This window comes from Opisthocomus hoazin, chromosome 7 (genome assembly GCF_030867145.1).
Source record: "Opisthocomus hoazin isolate bOpiHoa1 chromosome 7, bOpiHoa1.hap1, whole genome shotgun sequence".
NCBI lineage: Eukaryota > Metazoa > Chordata > Aves > Opisthocomiformes > Opisthocomidae > Opisthocomus > Opisthocomus hoazin.
Genome location: NC_134420.1, coordinates 40,346,479 through 40,364,644, shown reverse-complemented (window position 1 = coordinate 40,364,644; position 18,166 = coordinate 40,346,479). Strand labels below are relative to the sequence as shown.

At 37.0% G+C, this 18,166-nt stretch overlaps 1 protein-coding gene across 11 annotated transcripts in view; it reads right to left on the bottom strand.

Annotated features, from left to right (window-relative positions):
• DPH6 (diphthamine biosynthesis 6) overlaps window positions 1–18,166 on the bottom strand; it is a 239,179-nt gene that overhangs the window by 152,877 nt on the left and 68,136 nt on the right. For all 11 annotated transcript variants that reach the window (XR_012764649.1, XR_012764646.1, XR_012764645.1 and 8 more), the window contains exons 6-7: window positions 8,816–8,877; window positions 198–292 (exon numbers count right to left, since the gene is read on the bottom strand). Coding sequence is in view for 6 of the 11 variants with exons in the window: in XM_075427387.1 (XP_075283502.1) it covers window positions 198–292; window positions 8,816–8,877 (157 nt within the window). In the remaining 5 variants the exon portion in view is untranslated. The remainder of the gene's footprint in view (window positions 1–197; window positions 293–8,815; window positions 8,878–18,166) is intronic.

Below are 18,166 nucleotides of genomic sequence, written 5' to 3'. Positions count from 1 at the left end.
GTTTATAGCCCACTATGAAGGCCTCGTCTTGTCAGGTATTGATTTAGGTTTTCAGAGGACTTTGCCAGTGTTAAACAAAGTGAGTGTTTGTGAACTAGAAGACATGTTTTACCTCTGCCAACAAAAGTTGCCTCAAGCTAAATGTGCACGTGTTCCCATTGCTGTAATATAAGGAAATGAAAGAAACCGTTCCTTACATGACTATTCTCTTCTTAAATAGAGGGCAGTCCAGAGTGAATGTTTCATATTCTCCACCTTCTCCACAAACATGGACTCCATATTTCTCAGAAAGCTAGCACAAAAGGGAAATTAAAATACATATTACATTAAAGCTGTCTATTAAATATATTTTTCTGAAAATTTCAGTGTATGCTTTCTGAAAGACTACCCACTAAAAGGTTGAAAAAAACCAAATAACATACAGAAAGTTCTTGATTTCTCCATATGCATATTATAATAATCTAAAAATAACCCATGTGTTATAATATAAGTAGAACCATCACTGTAACATTCAGATAAATGAATGAATACCTAGTCCTTCTTCCTCAGTGGACATGACAGGTTGTTCAGACTCGCGTATTTGTCTGTCTATCTTTAGTGTAGATAGTACAGATCTGTGAGAAACTTGTACTGTAAATCAACACAAGAAGTAGCACTTCACATAGCAGTATACAATGAACACAATTTCTGGCAACAGATTGAACAACTGCCATCTATATTTTGGTAAATATCCATTCTTTCAAAAAATTCTAACAAATAGAACCAAGGAGTGTCTTCCATGTCAAAAGCAAAAAGCTAAAGCAAGATCTAATGAGGTACCAACATGCTGTTTACTTGACAAATTGTACTGAATATACTTTCTAAATCAACATATATATTTAAGAATATTCCTGAAGGTCTGGCTATCCCACTAAAACATATAAACCAATACATTCAAAATAAGAGACGTGACTATCTTAATTATTCCCTGGTTTATAAATGAGCAGCTGTGGAGCAGGAACCAAAGTTCTTTTGCTGGAGTAAGAGGCACACAACTGCTGAATAGTTCAGTGCAATTCTGTATTAATATACTGTATTGCTAGGTAGTAATCAAGCACCTGTACCACGCCTGAGCATGGTCTCCCTTCTTCTTCAGGAGAAATTTGTCTCCTCATCAGCAGATTATACCACCTTCTGAAGTGTTCCAGCACCAACTGCTTCAAGCCAAGTCCTGTCCACGCTTTTTCACCTTAAGCAAGCATCAACATTCTGCTTCAAGCAGTTCACGAGAAGCTGAACTGCAGTCCTTAACTCCATTGCTAACACCAATGTTACCACTGGGAATATTTACTTAACCTCCTTAGGCTTTCCCTTAGAGGAACAGATGCCCACCCATGATGCTTCTGCAGTCAAAGTAGCAATGCAATTCTCCACAACACATAGGACACAGTTAGAAAAAGTCTGTCTGGGGGCTAAAAAATAATTCCAAGTCTGTTGCTTGTATGTTTTTAGGTAAGCATGAGACTGAGTTATTTACACGTTTTAGGCACAACTTTTTATATGATTACCAGAATATTTGTACAGCAAGTCTATCTGATATATTCAAATGATGCAGTTTTTTTATTGTTGAAGCTGAATGTATGGTTTGTGTTACAGTTCTGTTTCAAAGTGTTTTATTTCAAAACTTCAAAGAGTGTTTACAACTTCAGCTATCATCTCATCTGAAAACAAAAATCAAAATTAGGTGTGAAAGAAGAAATACATGGAATTTGAATGTCTTCATAAAATCGAAGACCACATTTTAAATCTAAAATTCAGTTAATTACACAAAAGGCCTGAATCCTCTTCAGTCTTTATTTTGGAGAAAAGTACAAATGCTTTGAGAAAACCGTACCTTGGTAATGCACTATATAACCTTTTAGTTGTCTGGTGGTGTAAAATCTAAATATCTTTTGGAACATATATTAAATAATTTTTCAGTGTCTTATGAGAGAGATTTCTCAGTTTTCCTTTCACATTTTCTTTTAAAGAAAAGGAGTAGAAGAAAACCTTTAATCAAGTGCTCATGAAAAAATTACACTCCTGACATAAAAGAGAACTCCATCTGTCAACAATAGCAACAAGGTTTCTATAGGACAAATACATCAACAATAATTAATGTTGATGCAACAAGAATGGACAACCTATAAAACAGTTAGTCAAAACCTTTTATTCTTCCTCTCATTGTAGCTTCCACTGCAAGAAAACCTAAACAAAACTATTAAAAATATGAAAGAGAGAAAAACAGAAAAGATTTTTCTAATTGTAACCTTTCCACAGCGAATACAAGGCGTGACTATTTACAAGTCACTTTCAAAATTGGTAGCTCTGCTTGTAACTACCAGTGCCTAGAATAATTATTGACAATTAGCATCGAATACTCCAAAGATGTGAGACTATTTTGTATCTTTGTTGTGGGAAATCCTCATTTTCAGTGTCACTGGCTTCAAGATCATTCTTGACACCAATTACACAAGGTGCTAAAGCATTTTCAGTTCCAACTAATGTCAAAAGGAACTGAGGATATTCATCAGCTCATAGAACACATCCTTAATGTTCATTTAACAAAGTCAGCAATATTTTTAAAATGTCATCAATGACCCCAGAACTTTGCCTTTCAGTCATTTAGAGTATTAACATTTTTCTGAAGACCAATTATTTTGTTTTGCAAGTTAGATATTATATTCATAACAATATGACATCTTAGACTTTAATCTAAATTTTATGATATCTGCTTTCTAGTTCAGATGAGCCAGAATACAGCAAATTTACAAATTACACTTCAGTAAACATGCAAATCTAATTCAAAATCCAAAAGAAATACAATGAAAAACTAATCTTAACTCAAATACACAATGAGACACAACATATACAAAAAATCAGCCCAAACATTACCTGAAGAACAGTCTATTCCTACCCTGGGAACGAAACACAAGGATTCAAGCTGACTTTCTCATTTAATTTTAGTAATCAAAGATAAAAGATATGAATTCAAGTGCTTCCTTTTTCAAGTGAAGACTTTGTTCCCAGACAGAAACTGCAACACTTAGTAAATTCTCTATAATTACTAAAATGTTCTTTACCAAGAAGTACTCATCAACTGCTAAGGCAAGCATACAAATGGCTAAACATTTTCTTATTGTCTGTTAGCAGAGGCAGGAGTACAGCCAATATTACCATAATATGCATTTACCATTCTATTCATAAATTCCAAGGAGTGTAAACAGCCCCTGAGATTCACCAAGTTGCCAACAAATTCTTCAGGGTAAAAAGCTTGGGTTCCTGGTATGTAGGAAACAATGTGACATACCACCAATTTCATAATGTAGCAATTAGGTAGCAGCCATTCGTCAATAATTAATCAAAGACCTATCATTCAGAAAAAAGTAATAATTCAAGAACTTTCCTTCTCACAATGCACATGTCCTCAGCCAGTAAAATTCACCCCTGATAAAAGTATGGGTTGTAGATCACCATTGTAGTCGTAAGTTCAAACTTCGGTATGTAAAGTCAGAAAAAATTGCAAAGTTAAATCGAAGTTTTTCCCACTAAATACTCCACCATTTTTCTGCTGCTACAGCAGCAAAATCATCTCAACTTTATGTCAGTAATTATTATCATTTCTATTGCACACATAAACTACAGTAAATCGGAAGACTGAAAATTTAGGTGACTGTATTTTTCTGAAGTTAAATAATTCAGTGGATGAAATCAGGGCTGGGTTATGGGTTTAGTTTTTGTGGGATTTTTTTTCAATTAACGTTGACACTCATAATGCCACAACACCCAGCATGGCTTCACCAAGGGCAAGTCCTGCCTCACCAACCTAGTGGCTTTCTATGATGGTGTAACAACAAGGGTGGACAAGGGAAAACCAATGGACGTCATCTATCTGTTTTTTTGTAAAGCCTTTGACACGGTCCCCCACAACATCCTTCTCTCTAAATTGGAGAGCCATGGATTTGATGGGTGGGCCGTTCAGTGGATAAGGAATTGGTTGGATGGTCGCAGCCAAAGGTTAGTGGTCAACGGCTCAATGTTCAGATGGAGACCAGTGACGAGTGGAGTCCCTCAGGGGTCCGTACTGGGACCGGTGCTGTTCAATATATTTATCAATGACATGGACAGCGACATCGAGTGTACCCTCAGCAAGTTTGCAGATGACACCAAGCTGAGTGGTACGGTCGAGACACCAGAAGGACGGGATGCCATCCAGAGGGACCTGGACAAGCTGGAGAGGTGGGCCTGTGTGAACCTCATGAGGTTCAACAAGGCCAAGTGCAAGGTCCTACACCTGGGTCAGGGTAATCCCCGCTATCAATACAGGCTGGGGGATGAAAGGATCGAGAGCAGCCCTGCTGAGAGGGACTTGGGGGTACTGATAGACGAAAGGTTGGACATGAGCCGGCAAGGTGCGCTGGCAGCCCAGAGGGCCAACCATATCCTGGGCCGCATCAAGAGAAGCGTGGCCAGCAGGTCGGGAGAGGTGATTCTGCCCCTCTGCTCTGCTCTGGTGAGACCTCACCTGGAGTACTGCATTCAGCTCTGGAGCCCTCAGCACAAGAAGGACATGGAACTGTTGGAGTGGGTCCAAAGGAGGGCTACAAAAATGATCCGAGGGCTGGGGCACCTCTCCTATGAGGACAGGCTGAGAGAGTTGGGCTTGTTCAGCCTGGAGAAGAGAAGGCTGCAGGGAGACCTGATTGCAGCCTTTCAGTACTTAAAGGGAGCCTATAGGAAAGATGGGGACAATCTTTTTAGTAGAGACAGCAGTGAGAGGACGAGGGGTAATGGTTTTAAACTAAAACAGGGTAGGTTTAGGCTGGATATAAGGAAGAAATTCTTCACAATGAGGGTGGTGAAACACTGGAACGGGTTGCCCAGAGAGGTAGTGGAGGCCCCATCCCTGGAAACATTCAACATCAGGTTGGACAGGGCTCTGAGCAACCTGATCTAGTTAGTGGTGTCCCTGCTCGCTGCGGGGGGGTTGGACTAGATGACCTCTTGGGGTCCCTTCCAACCCAAAACTTTCTATGATTCTATGATTCTATAAGAAGAGATTTTTCGAACAAGAAAATTGTTACTTTATGCTTATTTCTTGTACATCCAAAAGACAAATTATAATAGGCACACTACCGTAACACAAGTTGATTTTGATTTCATTGCTGCTTCTTTAAGGTAAATGTTTAGTATAAAAAGAAGTAAGTAAGGTCCTAATTCCTGATCTGTAATATAAGAGAAGTTGAACTTTGTGAATACATGCTAAAATGTAAATCAGGATATTTCCTACCAATCCCAAATGTTGTGGTTCAATACCAAAACCTTCTTACATTAAACACTGTCATTTTTCTGGGCACTGAACTAAGATATAAATGGGTTTTGAACAAAACTGAAGAACACTGATAGCAATATTTAATTAATTTTAAACAGAACTGCCAAAAAATCTCACAGACTTGCACACCACACTAGTGAAAATGCTGTCATGAAAAATCCTGTACCTAGCTGAATAAACAACTAGGTAAAGAATATTAGACGTCAATAGAGAATTCAAAAGAGAACCCCGCAAGAATAGGAAAACGCATAGATTGGTAAAAAAACAACATGAACAACAAATTTCAAGGAATTTGTTGTAAAATTTGAAAATACTGGTTAGATAATACAACACAAATCAAAGATACAAGAGTATAAATCTGTGGTCATTTTGGGGATGTGCAATGTTAGAAATGAGTTTATCATGGCGTTAGCTTTGGTATGGTCAGAATATTAAATTTTGTCTTTCCTCCTTACTGAAAACTGTGAACTCCTTGCTCTCACATTCTGTCTGCCAGAACTTCTGATGTTGAAGACTTCATTGGATTGCAAGAGAGTATTTTTCACCTCATAAACCTAACCATTTATCTTCAGTTTACAGTTAATGATTTGGTTTTATTAGGCCTTAAAGCCAACTAAGCATCCAGTAAAAACAATTTACTTGTACTGACTTTGACTTTCATAGAATGCATATGCATAAGAAACAGCTACAAGAACAAATATCAGTGCGGTCTCCTCTGCAATGGCCTGACAACCATTTCCAAGTAGGGTCAGAATGCCCTCCTAGTTCTACACCTTAAGCTATGCAGTCATTGCTCTGTTTATTGCTGTATCAATAGAAGATAAAACCTGCAAACATGAGTTTTGAGAAGGATTAAACCATGACAGTAAGAATTTCAGTGAAACCAAGTAAGTCAGAATCACTTCACTTCATCCACCAAACTTCAGGAAGAATAAATTTCATTCCCCAAAATACCAAGTACTTTCGGATTTCTAAGTTTATAATTTTCTTTTTAAAAATGAATGAATGACACAAAATCAAATGGAGAATAATATTTCTTAAGCCTTAATTTAATCATACCCTATTAACATAGCTAAAATTACAATAATGCTGCTACTGTTTCAAAGAAATTCAAGACTACTGACTCATCTGAGGTGAGCAGCTAACCATCCACAGCCCCACCAAAGCTGCAACCTGAATTTTGGTCACAGAAGCTTTCTGCAAACGTAGGTGATTACAAAGTTTTATCCTTCCTTAACTGTCACTTACAAAGATTTTAAAGGAACAGCTCTGACAAACAGAAACATTGCTTAAGTGATCTGCAGCAGCAAATTGGAGGAGGAACACTTAAATGTTTATTGTAGTCTTAAACTACATGTTATTTACCCGTGACTCCAAAGATCTTCCAAACAACCTTTCTGAGAACTGATCAACCAGAAGCCATTCCTAAGTACACACAGAACGTGACTTCACATGTCAGTAAAACTGCTTTTCCACACTAGTGTTACTCTCTCGCACTATACAGCACTCCAGTGTCAGAGCAGGCCTACGACACAGACGTGGAGTGCCATGAAGACTCCAGTCTAGCACGTGCACGCAGCTCAATGCCACCTCAGCAGTCCAGCTCCTGGAAGCAGACTGTTCACAAGGGGTGAACTGACACTTGCGGGCTCTGGTTCTCAGTGCCTTATCAGCTGAGCCAAACAGCCACATTAATACAGCTTCCCATTCAAAGCCAGCTCAGTGCTCAGTTAGATTATATTGCCTAGTCCAAAAGCTCACTGATGCTTGAAGTGGTGATTTCATTCTCTCTTGCTTCCTTCTCCTGTTGAAATCCAATCTGTACTTTTCAGAAAGGATCAATCCCCTCCCTCTTCTAACCATTCTTGGATCTTACAGATGTCCCTAGATTTAGCAACTATTTACTGTTTTAAGTCTACCTCTATTACCACCCCATGAAATAAAACATCTGCTAATGACAAAGTATGAACAAACATTTAATGTCTTGTTAGTGTATGCTTATTTTTGTGCACTCCTACTGTATATCTCTGCCATTGCTTTTTAATCCATACTACATGTTATTAGGAAGATATTTGTTTCCCTACTTCCCTTCTTTCCCTTTTTCTGGAGCAGGAGAAAACACCTCTCCTTCCCATCTCCTGGCATTCTTGAATTGTAGTAGTTGAGATGATCTAAAGATGCAAGTGAAGCAAGACTTACAAAAAGAGCTAATAAAGGGGATTTTTACATCAACTAGTTCATATCGGTGGGCAGGGAAAAGGTTTCTGGGCAGATTCTCCAGCTCTGAAGCAGAAGTAACAAACTTCCAGCTAAGAACAGGCCAACAACAATCTCTTCAAGTGAGACTATCTGAACATTATTGACCTTCATTCTTCCTCTTCAGCTTTGCCAAGTACCAATTATCTATCCTCTTCTCTCCAGTCACATATATGACTCACAAAATGAAGTAAAACTCAAGACACAATTCCTATTTAACTTCGCTATCTTTCAGCAGCAAAAGAGATTTTTAAAGTTCCTAACAAGTTCTGGTTACTTTTACTTTCTGTTCTGCAAATTTGTCATGCCGTAAATTGTTCCAGAAAAACTGCTTACAAAGCTAGGCTGAAATGCAACTACGCAGATTAACAACAAAAAGTATTTTTAGGAGATCATTTTCTGCAAATGTAGACAGCTTACACTGATAAAAGTTACAGCAAGACTCTCTTAATAGCCAAACATGCAATTTGTGGTTTTTTAACAGACTCGAGGACAAGGAACTGTGGTAAACTGTCTTTGTCATAGACAATACATGTAAACACACTTGCATAGCTGCTACTCTTAAACTGTACTTAGCTTGATGTTTGATGCTTCTACCTCAAACTCAAAGAACACTTGTGTACAAAATCTGGTGGATTTTTTTTCCCCCTTATTTTTTTCTTTAAGTAAATCTATTAGCTCTGCCTACAAGCATTTTCCTGCTTTGAGGAACATAACCCTTTGCACAGAATTAAGTAGATCCTCTGGAAAGAAACTCTTCTTCCATTTCTGAAAGGCCCCACTTTATGCAATCTGACTGTGTAAAAAATGGTAGGAAACCTTCAGACTGGGCTATCTGTGGGGAAGTTTTGTATCACCTATGATTTTGCCACTACCATTCCTTGCTGTGAAAGTCTCTAACTTGCATGCAATTATTTAGCTTTATTATACTGACATACGAGTTAGTGTTCCCTTGAGGTTTCCAGCCTTTAGCTTGTTTTAAAGTCGCTGGCACCATTTGTGAACTACCTCCAGAAATACTTTTTTTCATATTGAAAGTGACTATCAGAGGCTTATATTCTACACACAAAGAAAAGTCTTGGGTTAGCACCTAATTTCTGGAGGTAAAACTCAGTAATTTCTGATTAAGTTAATTTTACTGAACTTACGCCTATGTTACTTTTTATTTTTTAATTTTACCTGTATGAGTATCATTTAAGTAATACTCACCTCCAAAAGATAAGGCTCCATTTGATCCAGAGTTTTTCCTAAATGTTTATCTGGATGTAAACCTTAAAAAAAAAAAAAAAGTATAAGTATTTTTGATAAAGTACTGCCATGACATCAGGCAAGGATTTTTTTGTTTTTTTAAATATAGGATGTCTCCCTTAGAAACTAGTCCCATTTTATCTAAGACAATTTCTATCCTAAAGAAAACACATTTATTCAGAATTTTCTCTTCTCCCCTCTGGGCAATTGGTTTCCATTTTTGTGGAAAAATAAGGCAAGTTACCTTTTTACTGTGTGTCAACTGGAAAAGCTATTGTTTACCTTTCCCAGAAATTTCACTAACCAGTGAAGTAAATGTGGGTCCACGGTAACAAAAATACTACACAGAAATTACCTCCAAGTCAGAAGTTACCTTTGTAGACACCTACCAAATTAAAATACAAGTTAATTTTTATAGTTTTTGCAAATTACTGGGACACAGACTGTTTTGCATAACAAAAACTTTTTTGCTAAATCACATTCTCTGTGTGTGACCCACATGAAAAAAGGTAAGAATTAAAAAGGATAGAGATATAAAGAAAACTCAGACTTACAGAATGTCTTTAATGTTGTACTTTTTGATCCATCAAGAAACATTCTGTACGATATCTACATCTTGATTTATTTTTCTTGGTAAAAAAGTGAGGCCTATTAACATTCGATAATTCCTTTAACTCGACCCTCTGTGTTCCTGTTTTAGCTTTTTGACTTTCTGAGTTTTGCCAACCCATGGCTGTTAAATGGTCACTTCTCAGGAATAAATCAAATAATTGGCAGAAATCAGTACTGGGATAAAAACCATCTAGAAACAACTGTATCAAGAGCCGACATCATCTTCAACCAAATAAACACGCTAGTTGGATTTGAGACGAAGTGGTCAAGGGGTCTTAACAAACGAAGTAAATAAGAAAAAAAACAATTATGACTTCTGAAAGTGAAGGAACACTGGAAAAATTTCAGTGATCACATTTCTTATTACCCTTAATTACTGTTGTACTGATAGCAATACTCGTCTATTTTTTCCTACTCTGCTGCTTTATACAATAATGGGTATCATTTAAGAGTTGCCACGAGAATTACTCCATTTAGAAGCAATTTCCAAAGTATGTACCTTGCAAAGCACTTTTGATCATTGATGATGAAAGCTGTTATATAAATGTATGGTATACTATTATATAAAGTCGATGCTGAGTTCAAATAGCTGACATGCCTTTTAATTTTTACAGTGATGATCCTGGTATATTTAACTTCCTGTAAAACTAAAACAAGTTAGAAAGAATGAGATCTCAAAACATTAATAAAGTTTTTAAATATTTCATTAAAGCACATTAAAAATTCCTTACTATCTAGGGGAACATTTAAAAACTGCTTAATAATTTAAATGAAAGAGGACTGAGATTTTTTTCCTCACTCTACTCTTTTCTGGTACTGGTTTACTGCTCTTTATTATCAGACTGAAAATGTGTGTTGCTAGATGGAAGACACTGATAATTAATGCTTGTGGAAATAATTTTGAAACATCTTAATTTCATTTCAATAGTTGCAATGATTCTGGTGATGTCTTCCTACTTATACCAGCTTAGCATTATGTGCTGGATTTTAATGGGACAGATGTGAGGCTAAGAAAGCATTTTCTCTTAAAATAAATGAATAAGTACCATATTACACTACCCATTTCACACATTTACATTAACATAATTACTTTTCTAAGAAAAGCAACTCCTCTCCTTGATAAAAACAAATTGGTTTCCTTTAAATTTAAACCAAGGGATACATTACAAACATATGAGAAGGGAAAAAGAACTAGACACGCTAACATATCATTTCTTTCACAACTCCTTTTTGATATTAAGAAGGATATACCTACTGTTCTGCCCCCTAATGAACACATAACAGTAAGTTAAAATAAACTGTTAAACAAACAGTATACAAAATACAAATAAATTGCCTATGTATACACATGGTAAACCTTTTAGTAATATCGCACACCTACATGAAAATCTGTGGAAGTGCAATGTATATTTTCTGTTTCTCAGGAGAATTCTATTTTCAGATAGCTTGTCTTTCTTTTGAAAAATATTATTTCCTTTACTTTCCAACAGGTTTGTATTGTGAGTGAATAAAGACTGTCTGCTAAAGGCATCAAGAACCAGCGTAACCTGTAATTTGCAGAACCAGTAATCCAAATCTCCGATGTCTAATGGTATGCACATACAGATGAAGCTGTATGTCTACTGCTGTTACGAGTATCTATAACCATACTTACAAAACAGTTAATATAGATCTATACTTCTATTTGGAATGTTTTTCTTTAAACTAAGGAGTAAATTGATTCAGATTCTTAAAATGACTTAGACTAAAAAAACCCAACATATTGAAAATCCTTAGTGCATTCCATTTAACCACATCCTCCAGATTTTTCCTCCAAGAAACTAGATGTGAAGAAAGCCGGATGGGTGGATAAACCAACAACAAGGTCCAGGGCCTGGATGACTGTATGTAGAATTAAGAAATTAATTAGGAAGGGAACTATAATTTGCAGCACTGACATCTATTTCACTTAACTTGCATGTATCAAAGGGAAGCAATTATAATTCAATTACAATATTCACTTTTATTACTTTACTGACTGACCTTAAAGTTAATGCCTGTTTTATTTAATTGCATCATCTATGAATAAATGTTAACCCCAGAATGTTATGCCCCATTATTTTCAATGCATTTTTAACTCCCCAAGTGAACTACATCAGTCAATTTATTATGCAGTCAAGAGAGCAAGTGGGGCTTTATTTCTTTGAGATAGACCAGTGCATGACAACAGAAACATCTTGAAAGCTTTGAAAATGCTGTTTTTAACAGTGGTCAGTAAAACAAATTGTGCTCTCACCTCCAGTTTTGCGGCCTAGTTTTACTGTAAAATCAGTATGTGATAGCACAAATGGTATAATCACTTCAAAGTAATTTCTACCCCATCTGTAATTCCTAATAAATCCACTGATACGAGCAGAACTCCTTCCTGCAGATATCAACAATGGTTGCAGAGCCCTCTTATGCACAGCCACAAGACAAGTGCTGTAGATAACTGCAGCAATGTCAAGAGACTGGGGCAGAAATTCAGGGCTTTATTCTGCAGCAAAAAAAATGTACTGAAGAACATTACTAAAAGGCATTTCACTGGTGTTAAGTGTGCTAGTATAAAGCTATGCAAAAGACCCGTATTTTAAATGGTTCACTTTGTACACATGTATTAGTGTAGAATAAAGCTCTCACCTGAGGGGTAACTACCTGATATTACTTCGATTTATCAAGATCATTAGAAAATCAAGTTCCATTTTCATGGCATTATATTCAGCTAATAAAATCCACATTCTAAAGCCTCATCATACTAACAAGAACATGTTTTACATATGTTCAGAATTCTAAAATAGTCTTGATTTTTAAGAAAGTCTTTTAACAAAAAATTCTAGTTTTACCTCTTAGTAAAATGCTGAATAAATCAATCATAATTATTGGTTTTAAGAAGTGGTTGCACATAACTTTCTTCTGAAAGCTACACTGAACAAAACTCTAACCCATAATACATGACCATATTGTGAAAGAATCACTACTGCACACACATCAATAAAATACGAGTTAACCATTATCTGTTAATAAGAAGGAAAAACCTCGGTCCTTTCCTGACTAACCAACCTTACCATTACAGAATCACAGAATGGTAGGGGTTGGAAGGGACCTCTGTGGGTCATCTAGTCCAACCCTCCTGCCAAAGCAGGGTCACCTACAGCAGGCTGCACAGGACCTTGTCCAGGCGGGTCTTGAACATCTCCAGAGAAGGAGACTCCACAACCTCCCTGGGCAGCCTGTTCCAGTGCTCCGTCACCCTCAGAGGGAAGAAGTTCTTCCTCATGTTCAGACGGAACTTCCTCTGCTTCAGTTTGTGCCCGTTGCCCCTTGTCCTGTCGCTGGGCACCACTGAAAAGAGTCTGGCCCCATCCTCCTGACACCCACCCTTCAGATATTTGTAAGTATATATTAGGTCCCCTCACAGCCTTCTCTTCTTCAGGCTGAACAAGCCCAGCTCACTCAGCCTCTCCTCGTAGGAGAGATGCTCCAGTCCCCTTACCATCCTCGTAGTCCTCTGCTGGACTCTCTCCAGTAGCTCCTCATCTTTCTTGAACTGGGGAGCCCAGAACTGGACACAGTACTCCAGATGAGGCCTCATTAGGGCAGTGTAGAGGGGAAGGAGAACCTCCCTCGACCTGCTGGCCACACTCCTCCTGATGCATCCCAGGATCCCATTAGCTTTCTTGGCAGCCAGGGCACACTGCTGGCTCATGGTCAACCTGTCGTCCACCAGGACACCCAGGTCTCTCTCCACACAGCTGCTCTCCAGCAGGTCCGCCCCAAGCCTGTACTGGTGCATGGGGTTGTTCCTCCCCAGGTGCAGGACCCTGCATTTGCCTTTGTTGAACCTCATCAGGTTCCTCTCTGCCCAGCTTTCCAGCCTGTCCAGGTCACGCTGAACGGCAGCACAGCCTTCTGGTGTATCTACCACTCCTCCCAGTTTTGTGTCGTCAGAAAACTTGCTGAGGGTACATTCTGACTCTTCATCCAGGTCGTTGATGAAGAAGTTAAACAAGTCTGGGCTGAGTACTGATCCCTGGGGGACACCACTAGTTACCAGCCTCCAACTAGACTCAGCGCCGCTGACGACAACCCTCTGCCATTCAGCCAGTTCTCTATCCACCTCAGCCATTCAAAAAGTATATCTTATTCCTCTCTGACTTCTTCCGTAAAATAAGGTTAAAAACAAATATCCAAAATCACTATCTATTATCAATCTTCTTGAAATCTGATATACATAGAATTAGCATAGACTTTTGGAGAAAAAATTGGAAATTGTTTTAAAGTTCACAGTAACTTAAAGTTCCCTTCTTCTTCCTGACTTCTTGAGAAGTATTGTTGAGAAGATTAGTAACTGCCATCATTACGGATGTAAGGGACCAAGACTTAAGTTCCGATGATGGAGGGCAGTATAACACACAATAAGGTTTCTGCAAAGATCCTAATCAGTTGCTTACCAAAAGCAGAATTATTTAGAACTTTAAATAAGAAAAGAGGCAATGAAAGACTTAAATTTTCTGGAACCAAAACTTGTCTCTCCCTCTCTCAAATTTATTTTTCAGGAAGAAAACAGGGTTAACAAGGGGATGGGAATTTCAAGGTACAGAAATACACAGAGAAAGGAAAAGAGTATGAAGGACTGATGCAGCCACCCATCTTAGAATTGGAACAGAGAAAATAGGACTATTTTTGAAGGTAAAATCCTCCACTTTAAAGGCGTCTTTTTCTTTCTTTCTAAGTAAACAATATGAAGCCATGGATTTTCATGAAGCAGGATCAAGCACTATTCTTTAAATGCTACAGAATCAAAGACTATGCTTCTAACAGCCCAGCAAAAGCTCATACAAAAAAGTATGAGTTATCAAAGCAGGTTTATTCTGCAGGCGTGAAGGATTGTCAGATACCCTTCATAATGTAGAAGTGCACCTGCCATAGAGATGTTAATGCACTGTAAATATATACCTTAAATTGCCTTGAGGTAAATTACTCCTGGTGTCATATTTAGTTTTCATTTCTACAAAGAGTTAGGAAGCAAACTTTTTGTCTGGTAGCATAACTTGACAGGTTCATAGTTGATTCTTAACTTCCTCACAACTTTCACACATGAAAGGCTGTATAACCATGGTGAACTGGACGATTTCCTCGAACTTCCTTTTCCAAAACATAAAAAAACTTGTAAAAGCTGCTTACTTTTCATATAAAAATGAAGGAAAGTGCAGTAAATACTGGATATTAGCCCACCTCTAAAATATTTGAGGTGAATATACTTCTAATTTATTGTATAAAAGAACAAAATTCATGCAACTTGATTATGTGCCTACTTATTTTTTCTTCCCCCCTCCCCCTTTTTTTTCTTTTTTGTATGGGGTATTTTATCCAGTGTAGGAATAGTATAAGGATGGAATCTGAATATACAGTAACTCTTTGCAAGCGAAGTGGCAAACTTATAAAATGTTAATCCCAAAGTGGTTCTAGCCCATGTTTCCAGTGCAGTTTGTTTAGGATTACAGTTAAACTCCTTTCTTGGAAGTTCATCAAATATTTTCTAAACTAGGTTAGTCTGATGTCATCAAATTTTAGAATTCTAAGAGGTAAAAGGCTCTAAAACTCTTAATACTAGCAATGTTAATTTTATCTGTAATCTCTTGTGATTTTTTTTTTTTTTTAACATCAAAGTTATTTGTGTTCTAGTTACATCTAGGATTCAAAGCAACTTAGCTCTGTCATTTCAGGAACAGAAACTTCAATAAGTCTTTGAAGGAATTCTGTATTGTTTTATCAAATAACGAGGCTGTATTTTCACACACTGTTATTACTCTAAAATGTTCATAGTTTCAAAAGAGATTGTGAAAGAATTGTTTAATAACAGCATTAAACTGATTTTAATAAAAGCCAAGACTTTACACAGCAAATGGTTCAGCTTATTGAAAATACTGCCCCAGTCAACTTCCTCTCGGGACTTTCAATGGACTTCAGAGACTTAAAACAAAAATTATTACAGGTTTGGTTCATACAGCCACATATATATGACTTTCCTGATATAAATCTCTTTTCAGTGGTTTTAACTTTGGCATACTGAAATGTTTGGAGTAGAATTAATAGCATTACTTGTTTATTAATCTATTTAATTCAAAGAGTTCAACCATTCTAGCACCAGAGTTTGGCTAAAAAAGGATGTCCTGTTTTGTCCCTGTTAAAGAACACTGATGTTTCCATGCTTTGAACAGTTCTAATGCTATTAAGCTTTGCAGAAAACGATTGAAATTTGATTCAGTGGCAGAGAAAGGGGCATGGTGCAAGTGGTAAAATCTGTGTCACTTTCGTTAAATCCACTCCCATGCAGACGAGTTATAAACCCTTAAAAGGTCAGTTCCTAAATGGATAACAGAGACTTCTGACAGGCGAAATAAGCAAATCACCTGCAAAAGGGTAAAGGCCAGGGAAGAAATAAAGGATCAGATTAGAGCAAGCAGTCTCCTAAAACTTCAACTCAGAGAGACCTAGAAAGCAAGCATCTGTGGTTCTAACTACAAAGACAAGGCTAAAGGTTTAAAGGTTTTAAGGTTTGAGTTTAAGCTCTGTTTCAGCACAGAAGTCTGCACAGTGTATGTGCCTCCAGAACTTACATCTAACCAAGCATTAAAGAGCAGCAAGTAATAGTCTAGTATTAACAAGATAACTTCACCCTCTTTTATTCTGTTAAGATTATTTTTGCTTTTGACATCTAAGGTCTTTTTTTTCCACTGTTCTTCAACTCTAAGTTCTCTACTCTTCTGTCTCCTTCACTAGAACCCTTACTTCCTTTTCTCTTTCACTTTAAGTACCTAATAGTCCACTCTCAGCCTGCTGCTTCCATTTCACTTTTTCTTTATACGATCTGATCTCCCCAAATTGAAAAGCGATCTTCCCACTCTTGAGTCATCTCTCTCCAATTTTGCCTGTCTTTGACATCTTAAGAAGCACTGCACTCAGTAACATCAACTTCAATTACTCTTCTGTTTTCAGGTACATTCACTCTCCCACTCTTCCAACTCCTGTCATCTGTTACTACTGAAAGTATTGACATCCTTCGCAATCTCCAATCTATAGGCTCAAGAGATAACAAAGAGAGAATCATTTATCTCTGTAACCTGTTTCTAGATCCACTTATGCAAACTGTTACAAAATCTCATTTCTTCTTTTTCTGTAACACACTTTATTTTCAAAGGTTTCTTTATACCCATATGCTAAAAGCTCTATCCAAAACCTCATCTTACGCTGGTAACAAAGTATCTCTCATTCGTATACAAGCATCAGGTAAATAACACTGCAAATGTAAAGATTATTTTCTTATCTTATTTTTCTAACCTTTCAGCTATGCTCTGAATCAAAATTTTTCTTCACTTAAAGTCCAATCCCAGTTGTCTTTTCGCTTACTCATCTCTTTTGCATCACACTCTTCTTAAATTCCAAGCTAATTTTGATCAATTTCTGGTCTTGCATTACAATTCCCATTTTTACATGTTGATCTTTCCCATGTGAATCTTTTCCCTCAGGAAAAAAAAAAAAGGGCCTGAGCTAATGGCACCTGTGGTTTCATAATAGTTCCCAAATCTTTTCATACAACATCTGGTGAACAAACAGGTGTGGTACCTTTTCTTCGATCGTAAATAACATGAATGATGTAGATAAATGAGGCAGTAGACAAATGTATTAGGGAATAAGTCTAAGGCAAAAGTGTCAAATACACTTAAACTCTAAAGGACCAACTAAGCTTTGGAAGCTTTGTTTGAAAATTCAGTGATTGTAATATGTGCTAGCTAAGAAACAAGGATTGAAGGGGGAAAAGACTACTAAGAATATCTTTCCTAAAGTACACTATACGCACAAATTTAGAAAATCTATAAGCTGAAAAAAATTACAATAAATAGTAAATAAAAGCTATCATCTGTGTATACAAGATAATATTTTAACACTCTTTAATACTTTAAGGCTACTTTTCAGAATACATTATTCCCAGCAGAATAGAAAATCATTAAATTTTGACAGTACTGGGAAAAATATTATCAGTCATTTTATGTTCCACTTCAAATTATGATAAACAGAAGTCTTTTTCATATTAATAAAATCAGACGTTATCAAGAGTAAAGCTTGTAAAGACTGTCACAGATTCCATTACAGCTCCGGTGTCTGGTAACTGCCTAAGGAAAAAGCAATGGAACAATCTGCGCTAAATAAGCTGAACTAGCTAAGAATAATGCCAATGTTTAGTTTATTTAGTAATAAGTAAGTAAACAAATCCTTGCAATACAATATAGAAGAAAAGAACTGGGATCTTTTATGGATTTTTAAACAAAATGTTCCTCACTTTCTTCTTCTAAGTTTGTGAACCAAGAATTTTTTAAAAATACTTACAGGAAGCAAGTATGTTCCCCTGTGATGATGATATAACAGTTTTCTTTGGTTTCCCCATGAATGACTTTAAAATTGCTCCGTACTAAAAACCAGAGACACATCTTCAAAGAACACAGTCCCTTCCCATTGCACAGATGACATGCTCAGACAAAACTCACACAACCACCGATTTTACTTTCAGGATATGATCTGACATTAGAGCCAAGTCAATTTAGGGGTAAGCTTTCTACTGAAAGAGAGAGTTGGGTCCTCCATGCAGCCATGGCATCTACACAGCAAGTTCCCTTCTGCGTA